The sequence below is a fragment of the Lynx canadensis genome, chromosome A2, assembly GCF_007474595.2.
Source record: "Lynx canadensis isolate LIC74 chromosome A2, mLynCan4.pri.v2, whole genome shotgun sequence".
NCBI lineage: Eukaryota > Metazoa > Chordata > Mammalia > Carnivora > Felidae > Lynx > Lynx canadensis.
The window spans coordinates 54,935,054-54,958,364 of NC_044304.2; the positions used below are offsets into that span (position 1 = coordinate 54,935,054).

A 23,311-nucleotide genomic window follows, 5' to 3' on the forward strand; every position below is an offset into this window, starting at 1 on the left:
CAGAATGAATTAAAAAAAAAATCCAACTATATGCTGTCTATAAGAGGTTTACTTGAAATCCAAAGATACAACTATGTTGAAAGTCAAATGATGGGAAAAAAGATATTCCATGCAAATAGTAACCAAAATAGAGCAGAGGTGGCTATACTGGTATCAGAGAAAACAGATTTTAAAAATTTCTATAAGAGACAAAGAAGGACATTATGTATTGAGAAAAGGGTCAATACCTAGAGAAGATACAATTATAGACATGTATACACCTAACAACAGAGCCCCAAAATATATAAAGCAAAAATTTACAGGATTAAAAATAGAAAAAGTTTTAAGTTGGAGACTTAAAAAGTTAAAAGTTGGAGACTTCACTACCTCACTACCTTACACAGAAGGTCAATAAAGAAAACAGAATTTGAACAACACTATAAACTAACTAGACCTAACAGAACACTCCACCCAACAGCAGCAGAATGCACATTCTTCTCAAGTGCATAGGACCATTCTCTGATAGAGACAATATGTTAGGACACAAAACAAGTCTCAATAAATTTTAAAAGATTGGAACCTTAGAAAGTATCTTCTCGGACAACAGAATGAAACTAGAAATCAATGGCAGAAGGATATTTGGAAATTTCTCAGGTGCAAATTAAACAATACACATTTTAAACAACCAATGGATAGAGAAGAAATCACAAGGAAAATTAGAAAGATGTGTGAAAACAAAAATACAACACATCAAAACTTACAGGATAAGACACGGGAATGAGGTTGGAGGACAGAGTCCATGGGAATGGCACAGAGGCCAGGAATGCTGCCAACACCTGGTCCAGGTCAGTGAGAAGCCCTGGGGACCCAGCCGAGCCTGCTGCTCCTGTTCTCCAACATGCACCTCACAGGGAATGACCCCCAACTAGGTGCCTACTCCTACATTCAAGGCGACCTGATAGGTTTTCTGTCAGATGTTCCACTGTAATAATGCTGGAGTTATGAAGTCTCTGTTTCTTTGCTCCAAAACAAGACATTCTTCCCTGCATATAGAATAGGAGTAATGTTGGTCAGAATCTGGCTGGTGTTTAAAACTGAAGATTGTCATGACTGCTTAATGTAAGCTCTATTCTGAAGTAAAATTGTCTTAGAAATACTAAGTCAGTTTAATTCGTAGTGCTCAAAGAATCATCCACACAGGAACTCAGTAATAATACTGGTGACCGAAATTTGCTTTTGGAACCATGAAACTTTGCTCGTTTTTGACTTTGACAATATAATCACAGATGACAATAGCGATGCATGGATTGTACAGTGTGCTCCAGAGAAAAAGCTTCCTATGGAACTACAAGATTCTTATGGAAAAGGATTTTGGACAGAATTTATGGGCAGAGTCTTTAAGTATTTGGGAGATGAAGGTATAAGAAAAGATGAAAAGAGCAGTGACATCAATGCCTTGGTGAACTTTGCCTTATAAAAAGGATAAATTTGGCTGTATCATTATTTCAGATTCAAATTCAGTCTTCATGGATGGGGTTTTAGAAGCTACCAGTTTTCATGATGTGTTAGACAATATGTTTATAAATCCAACATCTTTTGATAGCAATCGTCATCTCTCTGTGAAAAATTATCATGCTCATTCTTGCAATAGGTTCCAAAAAAAATATTTGCAAAATGTAGTTTTGGTAGACAAACGGTTACAAGAGGGAGTGAGTTATACATGAATGGTTTATGTAGGTGATGGTGAAAATGATGCCTTTCCAGTAACTTTTTTAAAGAATGATGATGCCATGCCACAGAAAGGATATACTTTACAGAAAACTCTTTCCAGAATGTCTTAAAATCTTGAACCTATGGAATATTCTGTTGTAGTTTGGTCTTCAGGTGTTGAAATAATTTCTCATTAACAATTTATTTATTTTTTTATTTTAGAGAGAGTCCATGAGTGGGTGAGAGGGGCAAAGGGAGAGAGAGAAAAACCCAAGCAGGCTCCACAGTGTAGAGCCTGATGTAGGGCTCAAGCCCATGACTCTGGGATCACAACCTGAGTCAAAATCAAGAATTGGATGCTCAACCAGGTGAACCACCCAGGTGTCACCACAGTTTCTAATAAAGGAATAATATACCAACAACAATGAAAAACTTATGGGATAAAGTGAGAACAGCGGTCAGGGAGAAATTTATAGCTGTAAATACCCACACTGAAAGAAGAGGGGCGCCTGGGTGGCTCAGTCGGTTAAGCGTCCACTCTTGATTTCAGCTCACATCATGATCTCATGGTTCGTGAGTTCGAGACCGACATCCAGCTCTGCGCTGACAGTGTGAAACCTGCTTGGGATTCACACTCTCTCCCTCTCTCTTTGCCCCTCCCCTGCTCACTCTCTCTCAAAATAAATAAATAAGCTTTTTAAAAAAGGGAGAGAAGAAAGATCTCAAATCAATAACCATAATTACCACTTTAGGTACTAGAAAAAGAAGAGCAAATTAAAGTTAAAGCTAGCAGAAGGGAAGAAATAATAAAGATTAGCAGAAACAGAAACAAAATAGAGAACAGAAAAGCAACAGAAAGAACCAACAAAACCAAAAGTTGGTTCTTTGAAAAGATCGACAAAATTGAGAAAACTGTAACTAGACTGCCAAAAAAAAAAAAAAAAAAAAAAGGAAAATTCAAATTCCTAAAATCAGAAATGAAAGTGGAGACACATAAGAGAAGTATATGAACCGTTTTACATCTACAGGTTAGATAGCCTACTTGGAAAAAAAAATTCCTAGAAACATGCAAAGGGAAATTGCAGGATAAAAGATCAACACCCAGAAATCAGTTGCCCCTCATTAACATGGGTTATCTTTCCATTTATCTCATTCTTCTTTAATTTATCTTAACAGTATTTTGTAGTTTTTAGTGTACAAGTCTGACACTTCCTTGGTTAAATTTATTCCAAAATATCTTCTTTTTAAAATTTAATTTATTTAAAGTTAATTAATATACAGTGTAGTATTGGTTTCAGAAGTAGACCCCAATTATTCATCACTTACAGATAACACCCCATGCTCATTCCAAAAAGTGTCCTCCTTAATGCCCGTCACCCATTTAGCCCATCCCCCCACCCATATCCCCTCCAGCAGCCCTCAGTTTGTTCAATGTATTTAAGAGTCTCTTACAGTTTGCCTTCCCTTCCCTATTTTCATCTGTTTTGTTTCTTAAATTCCACGAGTGAAATATGATATTTGTCTCTGACTTATTTAGCTTAGCATAATACACTCTAGTTCCACCCACCTTGTTGCAAATGGCAATATTCCATTCTTTTTGATCACTGAGTAATAATACATTGTGTATGTATGTATGTGCATGTATATACACATACATGTGTATATATACATACATGTGTACATACACATGCACGTGTGTATATACATGCATGTGTATATACATACATGTGTATATATACATACACATACATACACACATACATACACACACATACATGCCACATCTTCCTTATCCATTCATCAGCCAAAGGACATTTGGGTTCTGTCCATAATTTGGCTATTGTTGGCAGTGCTGCTATAAACAGTGGGATGCATGTACCCCCTCAAATCAGCATTTTTACATCCTTTGGATAAATTCCTAGTAGTGCAATTGCTAGGTTGTAGGGTAGTTCTATTTTTAATTTTTTGAGGAAACTCCACTAGGTTTTCCAGAGTAGCTGTACCAATTTGCATTCCCAACAGCAGTGCAAAAGGGTTCCTTTTTCTCTGTATCTTTGCCAATATGTATTGTTGCCTGAGTTGTTAATTTTAGCCATTCTTTTTTTTTTTTTAATTTTTTTTTCAACGTTTATTTATTTTTGGGACAGAGAGAGACAAAGCATGAACGGGGGAGGGGCAGAGAGAGAGGGAGACACAGAATCGGAAACAGGCTTCAGGCTCTGAGCCATCAGCCCAGAGCCTGATGCGGGGCTCAAACTCACGGACCGCGAGATCGTGACCTGGCTGAAGCCGGACGCTTAACCGACTGCGCCACCCAGGCGCCCCTAATTTTAGCCATTCTGACAGATGTGAGGTGATATCTCACTGTGGTTTTGATTTGTATTTCCCTGATGATGAGTGACATTGAGTATCTTTTCATGTGTCTGTTAGCCATCTGGATGTCTTCTTTGGAAAATTGTCTATACATATCTTCTGCCCATTTCTTCACTGGACTTTTTGGCTTTTTGAGCTTGATAAGTTGTTTATAGATTTTGGATACTAACCCTTTATCTGATATGTCATTTGCAAATATCTTCTCCCATTATTTCTATTGACTTTTAATTTTGTTAATTGTTTCCTTTGCTGTGCAGAAGCTTTTTATCTTGATGAGGTCCCTATAGTTCATTTTTGCTTTTAATTCCCTTGCCTCTGGAAATATGTCTAGTAAAAGTTGCTATGGCCAAGGTCAAAGAGGTTGCTGCCTGTTTTCTCCTCTAGGATTTTGATGGTTTCCTATCTCACATTTAGGTCTTTCATATATGTTGAATTTATTTTTGTGTATGGTGTAAGAAAGTGGTCCAGGTTCATTCTTCTGCATGTCATTGTCCAGTTTTTCCAGCACCATTTGCTGAAGACACTGTCTTTTTTCCATTGGATATTCTTTCCTGTTTTGTCAAATATTAGTTGGCCATATATTTGTAGGTCCATTTCTGGGTTAGAGAACCCAGAACCATACTGTCTTGATGATTATAGCTTTGTAATATAGCTTGATGCCTGGAGTTATATGCCTTCAGCTTTAGTTTGCTTTTTCAACAATACTTTGGCTATAAAGGGTCTTTTCTGGTTCCATACAAATTTTAGAATTGTTTATTCTAGCTCTGTGAAGAATGCTGGCTTGAGTTTCCCAAACAAACAAAAACTAAAGGAGTTTGTGACCACTAAACCACTCCTGCAAGAAATTTTAAGGGGGAACACTCTGAGTGGAGAAAAAAAGAAGACCAAAGCAACAAAGACTACCAAGGGCCAGAGGACATCGCCAGAAACACCAACTCTATAGGTAACACAATGGCACTAAATTCATATCTCTCAACAATTACTCTGAATGTAAATAGACTAAATGCTCCAATAAAATGACATAGGGCATCAAAACAGGTAAAAAACAAGATTCATCTATATGCTGCCTACAAGAGACTCATTTAAGATCTAAGGACACCTGCAGATTGAAAGTGAGGGGATGGAGAACCATCTATCATGCTAATGGACATCAAAAGAAAGCTGGAGTAGCCATACTTCAACAAACTAGATTTTAAAACAAAGACTGTAACAAGAGATGAATAAGGGCATTATATCATAATTAAGGGATCTATCCATCAAGAAAATATAACAATTGTAAATATTTAGGCCCAACTTGCAAGACTCAAACATATAGATCACTTAATCACAAACATAAACTCATTGATAATAATGCCATAATAGTAGGAGACTTTAATACCCCACTTACCACAATGGACAGATCATCTAAGCAGAAAATCAGCAGGGAAACAATGGCTATGAATGACACACTGGACAAGATGAACTTAAAAAATATATTCCGAACATTTCATCCTAAAGCAACAGAATGCACATTCTTCTCGACTGCACATGGAACATTCTCCAGAAAAGATTACATACTGAGTCACAAATCAGCCCTCAACAAGTACAAAAAGATCAGGATCATACCATGCATATTTTCATACCACAACACTATGACACTTGAAATCAACCACAAGAAAAAATTTGGAAAGCCCTCAAACATTGAGGTTAAATAAAATCTACTAAAGAAATGAATGGGGGGCACCTGGGTGGCTCAGTCAGTTATGCATCCAACTTCGGCTCAGGTCATGATCTCACTGTTCATGAGTTCGAGCCCCACGTCAGGCTCTGTGCTGACAGCTCAGAGGCTGGAGCCTGCTTCGGATTCTGTGTCTTCCTCTCTCTCTGTCCTTTCCCCACTCATACTGTCTCTCTCTGCCTCTCAAAAAATGAATAAATGCTAAAAAAAAAAAAAAATCTTAAAAACAAAAAAGAAATGAATGGGTTAACCAGGAAATTAAAGAAGCACTTTTTAAAAGTACATGCAAGCAAATGAAAATGAAAACATGACAGTCCAAACCCTTTGGGATGCAGCAAAGGCAGTCCTAAGAGGAAAATACATTGCAATTCAGGCCTATCACAAGAAGCAAGAAAGGTCCCAAATACACACATCCTAACCTTACACCTAAAGGTGCTAGAAAAGGAGCAGCAAATAAAGCCTAAAGCTGGCAGAAGAAAGGAAGCAATAAAGATTAGAGCAGAAATAAGATGTAGAAACCAAAACCCCAGTAGAATAGATCAATGAAATTAAAGGCTGTTTTTTTTTTTTTGAAGGAAATCTAGCCAGACTTATCAAAAAGAAAAGAGAGAGAACTTAGATAAAATCACGAATTAAAGAGGAGAGATCACAACCAACACCACAGAAATACAAAAATTATAAGGGAATACTATGAAAAATTATATGCCAACAAACTGGACAATTTGGAAGAAATGGACAAACTCCTAGAAACTCACACACTACCAAAACTGAAACAGGAAGGAACAGAACATTTGAAGAGGCCCATAATCAGCAAAGAAATTGAATCAGTTATCCAAAACCTTCCAACAAACAAGAGTCCTGGGCCACATAGCTTCCCAGGGGAATTATACCAGACAGTTGAAGGATTGATGCCTATTCTCCTAAAAGTGTTCTAAAAAAATAGAATGGAAGGAAGCTTCCAGACTCATTCTCTGAAGACAGCATTACCTTGATTCTAAATCCAGACAAAGACCCCACTAAAAAGTAGAATTACAAGCCAATATCCCTGATGAAATTGGATATTATTTTTTTTTTTTTTTTTTATTTTTTTTTTTCAACGTTTATTTATTTTTGGGACAGAGAGAGACAGAGCATGAATGGGGGAGGGGCAGAGAGAGAGGGAGACACAGAACCGGAAACAGGCTCCAGGCTCTGAGCCATCAGCCCAGAGCCCGACGCGGGGCTCGAACTCATGGAGCGCGAGATCGTGACCTGGCTGAAGTCGGACGCTTAACCGACTGCGCCACCCAGGCGCCCCTGAAATTGGATATTAAAATCCTCAACAAGATACTAACAAATTGAATTCACAGTACATTAAAAGAATTATTCACCATCATCAAGTGGTATTTTCCCAGGCTGCAGGGCTGGTTCAATATTCACAAAGCAGTCAACGTGATACACCACATTAATAAAAGAAAGGGTAAGTACCACATGATCCTCTCAATAGATTCAGAAAAAAGCATGTGACAAAATATAGCATCCTTTCTTGATAAAAACCCTCAAGAATGTGGGGATAGAGGGAACAAATCTCAACATCATAAAGGCCACATATGACAGACCCACAGCTAATATCATTCTCAATGGGGAAAAACATAGCTTCCTCCCTAAGGTCAGGAACATGATAGGGAGGTCCACTCTCACCCCTATTGTTCAACAGGGTACTGGAAGTCCTAGCCTCGGCAATTAGACAACAAAAAGAAATAAAAGGCATACAAATTGGCAAAGAAGAAGTCAAACCTTTACTCTTTGCAGTGACAAGATACTCTAAATGGAAAACCCAAAAGACTCCACAAAAAACTGCTAGAACTGATACATGAATTCAGCAAAGTCACAGGATATAAAATAAATGTACAGAAGTTGGTTGATTTCTATACACCAATAATGGAGCAGCAGAAAGAGTAATCAAGGAGTCAATCCCACTTACAACTGCACCAAAAACCATAAAATACCTAGGAATAAACCTAATCAAAGAGGTAAAAGATTTGTATAGTGAAAACTATAGAAAGCTTATGAAAGAAACTAAAGAAGACACAAAGAAATGGAAAAACATTCCATGCACATGGATTGGAAGAACAAATATTGTTAAAATATCAATACTACCCAAAGCAATACACATATTCAGTACAATCCTTATCAAAATACTCTTTTTGACACTATTGTAAATGGCATCATTTCCTTTTGTTCATTTCCTTTTTATTGTTATAGTTGTTCATACGGCATTTCATATCATTTGTGGCTAGTATTTATGAATTGGAAGACTTCATCTTATTCATGGCAATATGCCCCACAGTAAACTACAGATTCAATTCAATCCATATCAAAATTTCATCAATCTTTTTTGCAAAAAATGGAAAACTTATTTTAAAATTCATATGGATTTGCACTGGACCCCACATAACCAAAAAAAATATTGAAAAAAGAACAAAGTTGAAGGACTCAAACTTCCTGATTTCAACACATTACTATAAAGCTACAATAATCAAAACACTGTGGCACGAGCACAATAAGACATACAGATCAATGGAATAGAATTAAGACTACAAATGGGGTGCCTGGGTGGCTCAGTCGGTTAAGCATCAGACTTCAGCTCAGGTCACGATCTCGCGGTCCGTGGGTTCAAGCCCTGCGTCAGGCTCTGTGCTGATGGCTCAGAGCCTGGAGCCTGCTTCTGATTCTGTGTCTCACTCTCTCTCTGCCCCTCCCCCGTTCATGCTCTGTCTCTGTCTCAAAAATAAATAAAAAACGTTAAAAAAAAAAAAGACTACAAAAATAAACCCATACATCTACGGTTAACAATCTTCAGCAAGGGTGCCAAGAACATTCAATGGTGAAAGAATAGTTTACTCAAGAAATAGAGGTGGAACAACTGGGAATCACATGTGAAAGAATGGAGTTGGAGCCTTATATCACCATATGCACTATATGCAAAAATCAACTCAAAATGGATCAAAGACCTAAATGTAGAGCTATAAGTATGAAACTCTTAGTAAGACAACACAGGCATGAGAATGGTTTCTTAAATATGAACCCAAAGCACAAGGAATAAAAAAAAGAAAAACTGGACTTCATAAAAATTAAAAACTTCCACATACCAAAGAGGGTGAGCAAGAGTGAAAAAAACTTCCCACAGTATAGGAAAAAAAAATTGCAAATCATATGTCTGATAAGGATCTAGTATCTACAATATATAAAGAACTCTTACAACTCAGCAAGTAAATGACAATCAAAAAATGCACAAAAGACTTGAATACACATTTTTACAAGAAGATACACAAAGAAGGTATATGAATATACTTGAAATTGTTAGTTATTAGAAAAATTCTATTCAAAACCACAATGAGATATGACTTTACATCCACTAGAATGGCTGGAATTTAAAAATTGAATGTATCAAGTGTAGTCAAGAATGTAGAGAACCTGAACCCTCATACATGTGGGTGGGGATATAAAATAGCACAGTCACTGTGGAAAACTTTTTGGAGGTTCCTCAGTAAGTTAAACATAGAATTACCATATAATCCAGGAATTCTACTCCTAGGTATAGACCCAAAAGAATTGAAAACAGGTGTGCAAAAACTTCTATAAGAATGTTCATAGCCAAATGGTGGGGAAAGTCTAATGTCCATAAACAAATGAATGAATTAGAAAAAAGTGGAATATCCATATAGCAAATTTTATACACACACACACGTTATAATAAAAATAACATAATTCTGAGACATGCTGCAATATGTATGAACCTTGAAAACATTATGCTAAGTGAAGGAGGCCAGACACAAAAGGTCACATGTTGTAGGATTCCATTTACATGAGGTGCCCAGAATAGGCAAATCAAAAGAAATAGAAAACAGATTGGTGGTTGCCAGGGCTAGGGTAGGGGAAAACAGAAAGTAACAGAAAACTGCTTAATGGGTATAGGGTTTTCTTTTGGGGTGATGAAATGGTTGTGGAACTTGATAGTGGTGATGGTAGCACAATGCTATAAATGCACTAAATGCCACTAAATTGTATATATTAAAATATTTTATTTTATGCCATGTAAATGTCAATTAAAAAAGAGGCAGTGATGTATATTAAAATGTGGATGAACCTTGAAAACATTAATGTGAGTGAAAGAAGCCAGATACAAAAGGCCACATATTGCATGATCCTATTTATATGAAATATCTGAAACAGGTGAATGCATAGAGGCAAAAAGCAGATTAGTGGTCCCCAGGAGCTACAGGGGAGGGGAAATGGGGAGTGACTGCTTAACAGACACATGGGATTTGCTTTCAGGGTGATGAAAACACCCTGAAACTAGATAGTGGTGATGACTGCACAGCATTGTGAATGTACTTAATGCCATTGAGTGATACACTTTAAAATGGTTAAAACGATAAATTTTATGTTATGTATATTTTACCATATTAAAAAAAAAAAACACAGAGTGGTTCTGAGCGCTCCACCAACCCTTAAGGGCACAGGGCTGAGCACAGCACTGTGCACTGTGATTAGGGTTTGTTTCTAATGTGATGAGTCTGTCTGTGCATATGAAAAAATGTTTTGAGGGAAGTTTGAGGGGAGAATGGGTAGCTGAGCCAAGACATCCAGGAGGTGCTGACAATGGAATGAATGAAACCCAAATGAAAAGAACACTGGGATGGTTTCTGGGGTCTGGTGTTGACAAAGAGCAAACCAATCAGGGCTGGGAGCTCTTTGGCATCCCAAGGGCAGATGAACCATTTCTACCTGAGGTTTTGTCCAGCAATCTCCATGGGACCAGAATTAATCGCTGAGCCCAGAAAACATCTTCCAAACATTTTCTCTACTTCCAAGGGATCCAACAGCTGCATGGGTGCTTTGGCCATTTGAACGCAGTAACACAGAATTTTTCTATCAAGATCACTGGGTCCAACTTCCTCAGCTTCGAATGAAGGGAAGTGAGGCCCAGAGAGATGAAGTGACCTGTGCAGGGTCACCAAGAAGAACTGGGCCTAGAACCCAGCCTCTTGGGACTCCCAAGAGGAAATGCGTTGATGGCCAGGATGTGGTTATTTTCTGGCATATGAGTCAAGCATGCCAGCAGCATGGCCTGCAGGTTTGGGGTGGTCTCACCCAGGGGGACCTCAGGATTCTGGAACAGGGAAGAGAACAGACTGTGCTCTAGCCCACCTACTCCTGGTCCTGCTGATAGCAACAGAATTCACAGACATAGCTTTTCCAGGGGCTCAGGAAGACGATCCTACTCAAGGCAGGGAAGAATAAGGAAAGGGGGAAGGAGAGCCCTTGACCCAAGCAAGCAGCAGCTACCCTGGAAGGAGTTTGCCATGTACAGTATGACAAGGCTCACTGGAAGCAAGGCTGAGCAGAGTGTGATGAATGGATTCATTTACAGTCAGAGAAACAATAGGACTCCTTTGACAGGGTGCTTAAATTCTGAATTCCCAGTTCAGTCGGAGAGGAGGCCAAATGAAGTGAGGGGGGACTGCTGCAGGGCAGCCGAGAGTTCAGAGAGCTCCCTCTCCTCCAAAGGTAGGGCCACTGAGTACCTAGAGGTTTTATTATTAATGAGGCTCCCTTCCATCCCCCATCTCCTATTCTCCTGCTGGAGGAAACAATCCTAGAAGGCATAAAATGGTGCCAGAAAGAGGTCCCTAAATGGAGGTGAAGTGGCCTGAACCTGGGCCTGGCTTTGCCACCAAATTCCTTTTGTGACATTAAATTGAGTCACACCATCTGTTCCTACAAAGAAGGGACAAGAATGTCTGGCTTAGTGGTCTCCTCTCTTCATGTATCATCCAACTAGAGTGCAGAACCTGGAATAAATGCTTGCCTTCTCTGGCTTCACAGCCGTTGCTGCCAAATGAGTTGGGCATCGGTCCAGCCCACTGCCTACTGGGGAGTGAATGACAGGACCGGGGCTGCAAGGGGACTTCTTCTTCTTCTTTTTTAAGTTATTCATTATTTTTGAGAGACAAAGAGAGAGGTAGATAGAGAATCCCAAGCAGGCTCCACTCTGTTAGTGCAGAGCCCAACCGAGGCTCAATCTCACAAACATGAGATCATGACCTGAGCCAAAATCAAGAGCCAGACGCTCAATTCACGGAGCCACCCAGGCGCCCCTCCAAGGTGACTTCTTGATGCACTGTTTCCCACCCAGACATCCTCCAAAGAGAGCCTTCTCTGAACCTGGACAGATGCTTAATGTCCTGAAGAACCTGTGACCAGGCTTCTCTGGTCAGGTGAAAAGCCAAAGTAAATCAAGGCCTGTTCAAACCCAGAAATTTTCTGGGGCTGAGTTGTTGGGGAGAAGGGGCAGCAGCAAATAAAAGGATACTACACGAAGGAGGACCCATCACAGAAGGTGTAATGCAACTTGATGACCTTCTTAGATGTCTTAGACTCCTGAGAATGGTTGGCTGAAGTGAGGCTGTTGATGGGCAGGAGGCTGGTGAGGGGTGGGAGTGGAAGTCTGAGCACCTGGAGGGTGAGGGGTCTGAGCGTCCCCTTTCGGGGCTGACATTAGATGAGAGGGCATCTTTGCCCTGTAGTTGCGAAAGATCATGGGGTAGGAGAAATTCCTCCCTTTCCACGAGGCCCTTTCAGCTTCTCTGCAGGGAAGGAGACCAACATATCTTCTAGCCACTTGGCTCTTACTCACCAGGAACACTCTCTCTATAGCCCCCTGCCCAGCTCCCAAGACTCTCGTCCCATTTCTCTGTCCCCCAAAGTACCTGTGCCCAACCCTACTCCCCCTCATCTAAAGGCAGTACTTAGGAAGAACTGGGAAGGCCCTGGTACCTTCTGAAACCCATTCCTTGCCTGATTTCCAATGGGATGAGGACCCATGGAGTGGACTGAGTACAGAAGGGGAGTCTGGAGGCAGGGTCTGGGGACTCTGCTCACTCCCCACTCCTGAGGTTACAAAGAAAGAGCTTCCATCCAGAATGTTACAGTAAAGGGCAAACTGGGTAGCTTCCCATCCTCCCATGTTCTGTAGCTTGCAGTGATGGCCCATGGGAGCCCAAGACATATGCCTTAGATGGGGCTAGGTTTAAATCCTTTATGGCCCATGGTCTGAGCCTTTAGGAGAAATGTAGCCTAACTTACTAGGACTTGTGGGACCCCAAATCATAGATATCATTAATCACCCAGGTCAATGTTTTTTGTTTGCTCTGAGAGGATTTTTGCTGCTGCTGCTGCTGTTGTAGGAAACATCTGACAAATTGTGTTAAGAAATAACATTCAAGGCCAAAGCTAAAAAGTGTAAGGAGCCCTGCAAAGGTGAGGAGCTAAGATCAATGACTGGTGTCAGGTCCCCAAATTGTGGACCCTCCGGCAATAGCTTATTGCTTGCTCAGGCTACTGGTTTCCTCATTCCGCAAAATGGGCATACCCCTCTTCCCCTCAGGTTATAGTGAGGGCTGAAAAGGACTGTGAGTGTTGAGAGCGTAGGACATTAATGCATATGAGGGATGGCCATCACCCCATCACTGGTCACTGTCGTTGGGGGCACTGGGCAGCTGGCACTTCCTGGCCTGCTCAGACACTTCCGTGAATTCCCCGTCATGCACACACAGGTAGCTGCAGCCATACCCAATGCTCGCGTCTGCCCCCCAACCACCCAGGCGCTCACATAGGCGACACATCTCCTGCAGCTTCTCTCGGGCCTCAGGGCAGGGGTCGCTGAACTCCATCTACTGTCAGAGGCAGAGTTTCCGAAGTCCTCGTTGGAGGGGTGACATGGGTATGTCTTCGAAGGTTTTTTGATATGCCTGTGGCTGGAAGAGGAAGAAGTAGAGAGGGGTTCTAGAGGATGGTTTCTTAAGACGTTCATGTTTACATGGGGGTGAGGTGGCAGGGAGAGGATAGCAACTTTCCTGATAGTCAAAATAATCGGGGGGCTCATTCATTGCTTCCCGGGGATGGGAATCCCTGGCATGTCACTATAACACCAGAGACACTGCTCTGTGAGTCAACTAAGAATGTGTTAGGAACAGGCATGGCAGAGTGGCGTACCCAGCTATGTTTTCCCAGGACAGCCTGGGCCTGGGGGCTGCCATGCATGCTGAAGTGATTCCCTTTTGACACTTCTGATTATTAAGACAGGGAAATCTTTTTCAGTTCCAACCTCAATTGGCTGCAACACTTCTTTCCGACGGCGGGCTAATCTTGGGCCTTCTGCAGAGGGCAGTGTTGTTTATTCGACAGGACTAAGGCCTTGCATTTTTTTTTTTTTTTTTTTTTTTAATATATTGTGGTAAATCACTGTAATAAAAATTTACCATCCTAACCCCATTTTTACATGGTACAGTTCCATTGATATTAATAACTTTTCACACTGGCTGTGCAACAATCCACTATCATCCTAACCTCTATAACTCTTTCTCATTTTGTAAGTAAAGCCTCTTACCCATATAATCAGTAACAACCCTCCCCATTCTCTACTCCCCCAGCCCTCTATAACCATCACCTTCCTTTCTGTGTGTCTGAGTTTCTGGATATTCTAACTTACATCTAAGGTAGAGCCCATATAGTTACTTATCTTTTTGTGATTAGCTTATTTCACTTAGCATAATGTTCCTCAAGCTCCTTTCCACCATTATGGCATGTGTCAGAAATTTCCTCCCTTTTAAAGGCTGAGCAATATTCCGATTGTGTATGTATAGACCACATTTTATCCACTCATCATGATGGACACTTGGGTTGCTCCCATGTTTTAGCTATTGAGAATAATGTTGCTAGGAACATGGATGGGAATATATATATAGTATATATATATATATATATATGGATATATATGATATATATATGGATATATATATATATATATATATATAATATATCAGTTGTATGTTTCCATGATACATGGAAACATACATATTTGGATTGTTTCCAAATTGTATGTTTCCAATTTGAAAGTCTTTTATGTCCTTTTCTCTCAATCTTGCTTGGCTAGAACTTCCAGTTCTAAGTTGAATATAAAGGGGTGGAACTTGGGTACCTTTTCCTTGTTCCTGATCTTAGAAGAAGAGCTTTCCATCTTTCATCACTGAATATGATGCTTGTTCTATGTTTTCACATATAACTTGTACCACGTGAAGGTAGTTTACTTCTATTCCTAGTTTATTGAGTGTTTTTAATCATGAAAGGGTGTTGAATTGTCAAATGCTTTTTCTGCACTGAGATGATCATGTGGTTTTTTTCCCCTTCACTCTGCGATGGAGTTTGTTATTGAACCATGTTTGCATTCCAGGAATAAATCCTTCTTGGTGTCATGTTGTATAATCCCTAATGTACTATTGAATTCCGTTTACTAGTATATTGTGGAAGATTTTGCATCAATGTTCATAAAGGACATTGTCTGTGGTTTTCTTTTGTTGTAGTGTCCTAGTCTGGTTCTGGTATCAGGGTAATGCTGGCCTCACAGAAGGAGTTGAGAAGTGTTCTCTCTTATTTTTTTGTTAAACTTTGAGAATGAAGAATAATTGTAATTAGTTCTTTAAATGTTTGGTAGAATTCACCACTGAAGCCATCATGGTCTAGGGTTTTTCTTTGTTGGTAGGTTTTTGATTACTGGTTTAATCTCCATAGTATTTATAGATCTATCAACATTTTTCTACTTCTTCCTGAGTCTTGGTAGGTTTTGTGTTTCTAGGAATCTATCCATTCCATGCAAGTTATCTAATTTGTTGGTGTATGATTGTTCATTTTCTCTGTTCTAATCTGTATTTTTTACCTTGTCTAGCTTTGGTTTTAGATTCTTCTTCTTTTCTAGGTCCTTAACTTGTGAAGTTAGGTTATTGATGTCTTTCTTATCTTTTAATGTAAGCACTTAAAACTGTAATTACCCCCTTAGTACTACTTCTGCTGCATCTGTAAGTTTTGGTATATTGTATTCTAATTTTATTCATCTCTGTTTTCTAATTTCTCTTGCAATTTCTTCTTTAATCTGTGGTTGTTTAAGAATGTGTTATTTACTTTCCACAATTTTGTGGTTTTTTTTCTAGTTTTCCTTCTGTTATTGATTTCTAACTTCATCCCACGGTGGTCCGAAAAGATACTTTGTATATCCTTTTTAATTGATTGAGACTTAAAATCTGTGGCCTAACATATGGCCTATCCTGAAAAATCTCCCATGTGCACTTGAAAAGAATGTGTTTTGTTTTGTGGTTGTGCTCTATTGGTTTATTTCCTCTCTTTCCTTACTTATCTTTTGCCTGGTTGTTTTTCCATTATGGTGAGTAGGTATTGAAATTTCAACCACTATTGTAGAACTGTCTTTATTCTGTCAGTTTTTTGCTTCAGCTATATATATTTTTTTGCATCAGATATTTTTATGGTCTGTTATTAGGTGCATAAACATTTATAATTATTAATCTTCTTGTCATATTGAAACTTTTATTAATACCAGTGTCCTTTTTCTCTTATAAACTTTTGAGAGAGAGAGAGAGAGAGAGAGAGAGAGAGAGAAACGAACATGCATGCTCAAGCAGGGGAAGGGGAGAGGGAGAGAATCTCAAGCAGGCTTCATGCCTAGCACAGAGCTCGACATGGGGCTTGATCTCAACAATTGTGAGATCATGACCTGAGCCAAAATCAAGAGTCGGATGGTCAACCGACTGAGCCACCCAGGCGCCCCTCTTGTAATCTTTTTTGATTTAAAGTCTATTTTGTCTGATACTAGTATTGCTACCCCCGTTCTCTTTGGTTAATATTTGCATAGAATATCTTTTCTCCGACCTTTTACTTTCAACCTGTTTGTGTCCTTGGATCTCAAGTGAATCTCTTATAGATAGTACATCATTGGATCATGTGCTCTAATCCATTCTGCCAATCTCTGTCTTTTGATTGGGGAGTTTAATCCATTCATATTTAAAGTAATTACTGACAAGGGATTTCTGTCATTGTACTTTTGTTTACTAAATGCCTTATGGCTTTGGTCCCTCAGGTCCTACAATACTGTTTTGTGTTGATTGTGTGATAAGATATTTAAATTCCTTTCTCATTTGCTTTTTTGTATGTTGTATAGCTATTTTCTTTGTGGTTACAATGAGGGAAACAGTGGGATTACATTAACATCCCAAAGTTCTAACACTCTAATTTGAATTTTATCAGCTTAACTTACAAAAACTCTCCTTTAACAGATTCATTCCCACCTCTTTCAGTTGTTACAAGATTAATCTTTATAATTTTTTAAATGGTGTATTTATTTATTTATTTATTTATTATTTATTTATTTATTTTTTTTTCAACGTTTATTTTATTTTGGGACAGAGAGAGACAGAGCATGAACGGGGGAGGGGCAGAGAGAGAGGGAGACACAGAATCGGAAACAGGCTCCAGGCTCCGAGCCATCAGCCCAGAGCCTGACGCGGGGCTCGAACTCACGGACCGCGAGATCGTGACCTGGCTGAAGTCGGACGCTTAACCGACTGCGCCACCCAGGCGCCCCTGTATTTATTTTTAAGAGAGAGAAAGAGACCAAGTGTGAACAGGGCAGTGGAAGAGACAGGAAGGGAGACACAGAATCTGAAGCAGGCTCCAGGCTCTGAGCTGTCAGCACAGAGCCCAACGCGGGGCTCGAACCGCAAGGACCATGACCTGAGCTGGTCAGACACTTAACTGACTGAGACACCCAGGTGCCCCAACAAGATTACATCTTTATTTAGTATATGCACCAAACATAAACTAACGATTTTTTTTAATGTATTAGTATTTTGAATCATGTAGAAACCAAAATTTGTAGTTAACCAAAGTTACAGTAATACTAGCTTTTAAACTAATAATTTTTTCTTTAAATGTATAAGTCTTTTAAATCCTTTTGAAAAACAGAGGCACCTGGGGGGCTCAGTTGGTTTAGCATCCGACTTTGGATTAGGTCATGATCTCACAATCTGTGACTTCGAGCCCCGCGTTGAGTTCTGTGCTGACACCTCAGAGCCTGGAGCCTGCTTCAGATTCTGTGTCTCCCTCTCTCTCTGCTCCTCCTCTACTTGCGCTCTGTCTCTCTGTCTCTGTCTCTCTCAAAAATAAAGGAAAACACTTAAAAAATTAAAATAAATGATCATGTAAAAAACAAAAAGTACAGTTATGAACTAATTACAATACTAGCTTTTATAATTGCCCATGTATTTTCTTTTATTGATATCCTTATTTCTCCATATAGCTTCAAGGTGCCTAGTGACTTTCATTTCACCTTGCAGGACGCCCTTGAGCTTTTCTTGAAGGGTAGGTCTAGTGGTCATGAACTTCCTTGGGTTTTGCCAATCTGGGAATGTTTTAATATCTCCCTCACTTTTGAAGGACAGTTTAGCTGAATATAGGATTTTTGGTTGACAGTTTTTTTTTTCTTTTATCACTCTGAATATACAGCCCTGTACCTTGTGGCCCCCAAAGTTTCTGATGAGAAACCTGCTGATAATCTTATTGAGAATGCCTTGCATATAATGATTTGCTTTTCCTCTTGCTGCCTTCCAGATTCACTGTCATTGTCTTCTGAAAGTTTGATTATAATGTATCTTGGTGTGGGTCTCTTTGAGTCATGTTACTTGGAGTCTGTCAAACTTCTTTGGTGTTTATACTCATGTCTTTCATCAACTTGGGACTTTTCATTTCCTCAAATATTCTTGCTATCCTTTCCCTCTTCTCATTCTGAGACTTCCACAATGTGTATGTTATTCTCCTTGATGGTGTCCCACAGGTCCCTTAAGCTCTGTTTAGCTTTTTAAAAATCTGTTCTTCAGATTAATAATTTCAATTGTTCTATCTTCAAATTTGCTTATTCTTTCTTCTGCCTGCTCAACTCTGGGTGGCAATGTTTTGGTGCTTATTGCACTTATTTCACAGTTATAACCCTGTGGCAGGTGTCAGCTGGTATAAGGATTTGGTGACATGAACTTGTGGAGATAGTCCTCCATGACTAAAATTCCAGAGGCATCATTTCAGGTCACATGTTTCTGAAGCCTCTGCTTGCCCACCCAACTGGAGCCACATGCTCTTTCTTAATATATGTAGGCTCAACTTCATCCTGGTTTCAAGAATGAAAATGAGTTTCAAGCCAGGGCCACTGCTCAGGCTCCAGCTGTGGTCCTGAGTGCCATCAAAATGAAGTCTTCCTCACTGTCAGCCAACTCTTCGGCTTTCTGGCTGGTACTTGGATACCATCTCTGTATCTGCCACTATGAGTGGTTTCTGGTCCCTTTGCCACTCGTCTGCCACCCAAGACCAGAGACTTGGCCCTGAGTCCCAGCTAGCAGCTGGCTGACCTCCTGAAACATCTTCTAGTCTGACCATTCATGTCTGGCTTGGCCCTAGTTGCCTTGGATCCTTGAGGGTGATATCTTCTCACTCCAACCAGGAACAATTTTTTGACAGACTTCCTCAGGTTCTTCCTTCTGTAAAGTTGGGCTACTTTCAAAAAATAGCTGTTGTTCCCTCAGGGAGTAGACTCAACTCCTGAAGCCTGTCTACTCCAAGTCTGCTTGGTCCTAGAACTGCAAAAGGGGCAGTTGGTAAGGTGTGATAGCACATGTGCATGAACAGAGAGCAGAGGTCCAAAATTCAAAGTGGCCTAAAACCAGAATAACTGTACAACATATACAAACTGGGAAAGTTTTTAGAGTGAAAGTGGGCATCATTAAATGTTATGTCAGAACAATAAGCATAACTGGGACATTCCTGGGCAAAACAGGTCTACATGGTCATTTACTAACTATTAGAGAAAGTTAATCATCCATTCTGGCATGCATGTATGAGACTAATTTCTAAACATATCAAGAACCTATAACAGATGCAACACCACGAACATACATCTAGTCACAATGATGCACATCATGACAAATCACATTTTGGTGGGGTAGCAGAGGAAAACAGCCAGACAGACAAAGAGGCCAACAGAAGGCATCACCTGCAAGATCATTAGGAGGAAAAATCATGAAATCACAGTTTATCTTGAAGATACTTGTCTTCTCTCAAAGGGATTCTGTTGATTTAGGGCCAGCTCAGGAGTGGATAGAATAAAACCACATAAATTGGGATGCTGGAATGATGCTGTGGGTTATTGAACCACAGTGACAGAAAGCACATCAACAGAGGTAAAGGAGCTTGGGAAACGAGAGGGGCAGCTGGATCTACTCCAAACAAGGAAGCTGAAGATGTCAGTTCCATTGGGAAGGTGTTGTTTGTCTTAGAGTCCTCATGTATACCCCCAGGATTAGAACAGTGATAACTAGCAATTGATAACTAGCAATTGTTCACTAAACATTGTTCACTAACTGAAGACACCGGAGGAGCTTGATATGGAGAATGAGGCCTGGAGGAAGGCAATCACATAGTCAGGCAAGAGCAGGGTCAGAAATAAAATGCAAACTTCTCAACTTCCAGCCTTACCTCCAGTGTCTGTGGGAATCAACTGGACAATCTTTGAGCATTCCCACCTTTTGCTGATCCTTCCACCACCTACTTTGCAAGTACAGTCCTCCCTGCCTACCCATTCCACCATCTGCCATCACAGCTGGTTGGGGAGAAGGTACTGGAAATTCCATGAGACTTTGCCTTGCCATTTCCACTCCCAACTTATTTCTCTGAGGTTCGGCTGCATGGTTGCTGCTATTACTATCTGGTCTACTGCACCTGTTCTTTGTCTTAAGCCTTTCTTTCTGTTGTGTGTCCTCCTCCATGGGATAGCAGGTCCCTCTATGTCTTTCTCTTCTTTCTGCATGAATCAGCCCAGTTTGGGACATGCTGTTAGGTCTGGTATCCAAATACGTCTCTTCAGATACTCGTTCCCCCACTGGCTGTGTGAGTAGGAGCAACATAGATCTCTCTCTTGATAGAGGGGGTGAGTTTGGGATACTGAGGGGGATGGAAGATATAGGTTTGATAGGGATGTTGTCCTGTGTGAAGGGAACCACATCACCAGGAACAGAGGGCACGTAAAAACAATCAAATGATGAGACTGCACTGTGGAGTGACTGGGTTGAGATGTGTCAACTTTTATGGGAAAGAATGTGTCAACAGCTTCTGCCAACAGGCAGGACAGCCATGTACCCTTCCTATCAGAAAACTAAATCAAAGCATCTCACCAACCTGCACTGGGAATCCTCTATCCCTCCCCCACCCCCTCCCCCAAAGATGGGCTAAGAGCTCTTTGCTGGAATCCTCTGTTACCTGTTTTCTTCTTGACTTCCCTTCCAGTTGAGAGGGAAAAGCTCAGACAGCCAGTAGATGACTCGTAGACAAGCTGGTAAGGTGAGTTCACACCCATGGTTGGAGTGCTCACAGAGGAATCTGGAGTGGAAGATGGAGGAACTCTTTTTTCAACTTTTTTCAATTTTTCTTGTAACCAAAAATTTAGTATTACATTTTTTGTTCTGACAGTATGGTAGAGTAGATATTCTAAAGTGCCCTGATTGCTACAAAACAACCACATCTTGGAAGAAAAACTTTTAATGCACGAGCAGGCTCAGAGTAATTAAGGGGAATCTTTAAGATTCCTTTCCGACGGTACCCCTCACCCCACTATAGTATCCCTCAAGAGAGTAATGACACCAGCACAGGGAGCCGGGAGCAGCAAGCACAGAAGGTGATGGTATTATCGCGAGGGCAAATGCAGGTATAAGTGCGGCGCTAGGTGGAGGGAATAAACTTGGGCCAGTTATTCTCTATCCAGGACACTGAAATCAGATGCTTCTTCAACAACAAATTAGGCTCTTGCAGAATCACACTGTTTCACATAGAATCATTTGATACCCGACCACTTGAGAATTAAAATTTAGCACCCCCATCACTGGCGGAAAATCGTGATCATACTTACATAAACTTCATCAAATCATTGACTCATTCTTTACCCAAATATGGTCATTTCGCTGGTTAGGCATGAAATTGTTAGGAAATGTTAAGCAACTTATCATGGTTCATTCAAATTCTTAAAGAAAATGGCAGACCTGACCTAAATAGATAAAGACTATAACCAGAGACTGCACACGTGCAAATAATAACCTTCACTAGTGATACAAAAGTTAAGATCAGGATAACTTTCAGTACCTTCTAAGTTAGCAGAAATGAACTGACAACAGCCAATACTGGTAAAGATGGGATAAAACCAGTCAACCATGCTGGTATAGGCAAAATCCATCTAGAAAATAGTATTTGGTAAGAGCTGTACACATATTGAAACTTTCTGCCCCAATAATCCCTCTTAATCAATCTTAACCAATAGAAACTGAAGTTGCATATTGCCATGCATATTATACTAATAGTAGGAAACTGAAAACCTAAGCATTTTGGTTAATCATAGAACCTGAACATTAAAAGTCTACAATGAATTAAAGCGACAATTATTAAAATATATAGCTATGTTGGCAAACATTTGTCTCTCAGTTAAGGAAACTGAGAGGCAGGAAAATTGTAGTATTAATATATATATATATATATATATATATATATGTGTGTACACATGTATATATATACGTATATATATGTATATATATATTTACATACGTGTATATATACGTATATATATATAGAGAGAGAGAGAGAGAGCGCGAGCAAGAGAGGGAGGGAGGGAGGGGAACCAAAAAGGAGATTACAAAAATGAAAAATAGGAATTATGTAAATAAAGACGGCAAGATTATTTGTTTTCCTTTTTTGTATATGTTTTACTTAGTAATATTGCCAACAACTGAAAATCAAGGAGCAGTCCAGTTTTCTTTCATGACAAGGCAGACTAGTATGTACTGGAAAGGAGAAAAGGCAGGAAGCAGCTTATCACTAAGGAAATGCTTCCTTAAGCAAGGGGTATATTCTGGCTGTAGCTTTAAGGGAAGACTACTCCAGACCCAGTTACAGCTTTGGTCTACCTCATGCAGTAAGATGGTCCAGAAAAGCAAAAGTCATGTAAAATACGTCAACAGCATTTGGATCTTCTTTTTAATGCCCTGTAAGAGCTAATTCAAGTCCTTCTAGGATTAATGCTTTTCCAAAAAGAACAGATCAGTCCTTCATTTATATTTTGTTGGTTAGGTTTTTTTTTTTTTTTTCCCCAAGCTCTAGGCTTGTTTAAAGAGGAGCATCTGGAACAGACATGCCAGCAAGTGAGAGATTTCTTAGGGAGTGTGGTGGAACACTCTTGCTAATGTAGCAGGATGCAGAAACATCAAAGCCTTTCCAGAGTTCAGCTCAGTTCTCTGCAAATTCTCTTCCACCATATTAACCACAACCCAGAAGGGAGGCAGGAAGCCACTGAATCACGGGTGAATGTCTGTGACCCTGCAAGAAAGCTCAAACACCTTATGGGGTGGAATACTAATGGTGACAACCATTTCCTTTTCAAGGTAAGGGAACGCTACATTCAGGTAGGGGAGCATCTTGGGCAGGTCTGAGGGTGAGCCACTGGGCCAGGTGGGACTTTCCTACCCATGCAATAGACCAGCAGGCAGTGTCCCCCACAAATGAGATGGATCTCTAAGCTCCACGCAGAATGCAAGGTGCAGGACTCCATGCATGCTG

At 40.1% G+C, this 23,311-nt stretch overlaps 1 protein-coding gene across 1 annotated transcript in view; it reads right to left on the minus strand.

Moving 5' to 3' along the window:
• Positions 1-23,311, minus strand: part of CA2H3orf20 (chromosome A2 C3orf20 homolog) — a 91,047-nt gene that overhangs the window by 62,391 nt on the left and 5,345 nt on the right. Inside the window, 4 exon segments of the mRNA XM_032592360.1 lie at positions 12,138-12,214; positions 12,216-12,409; positions 13,425-13,571; positions 20,969-21,091. Of these exon segments, the coding sequence (XP_032448251.1) occupies positions 12,138-12,214; positions 12,216-12,409; positions 13,425-13,571; positions 20,969-21,091 (541 nt within the window).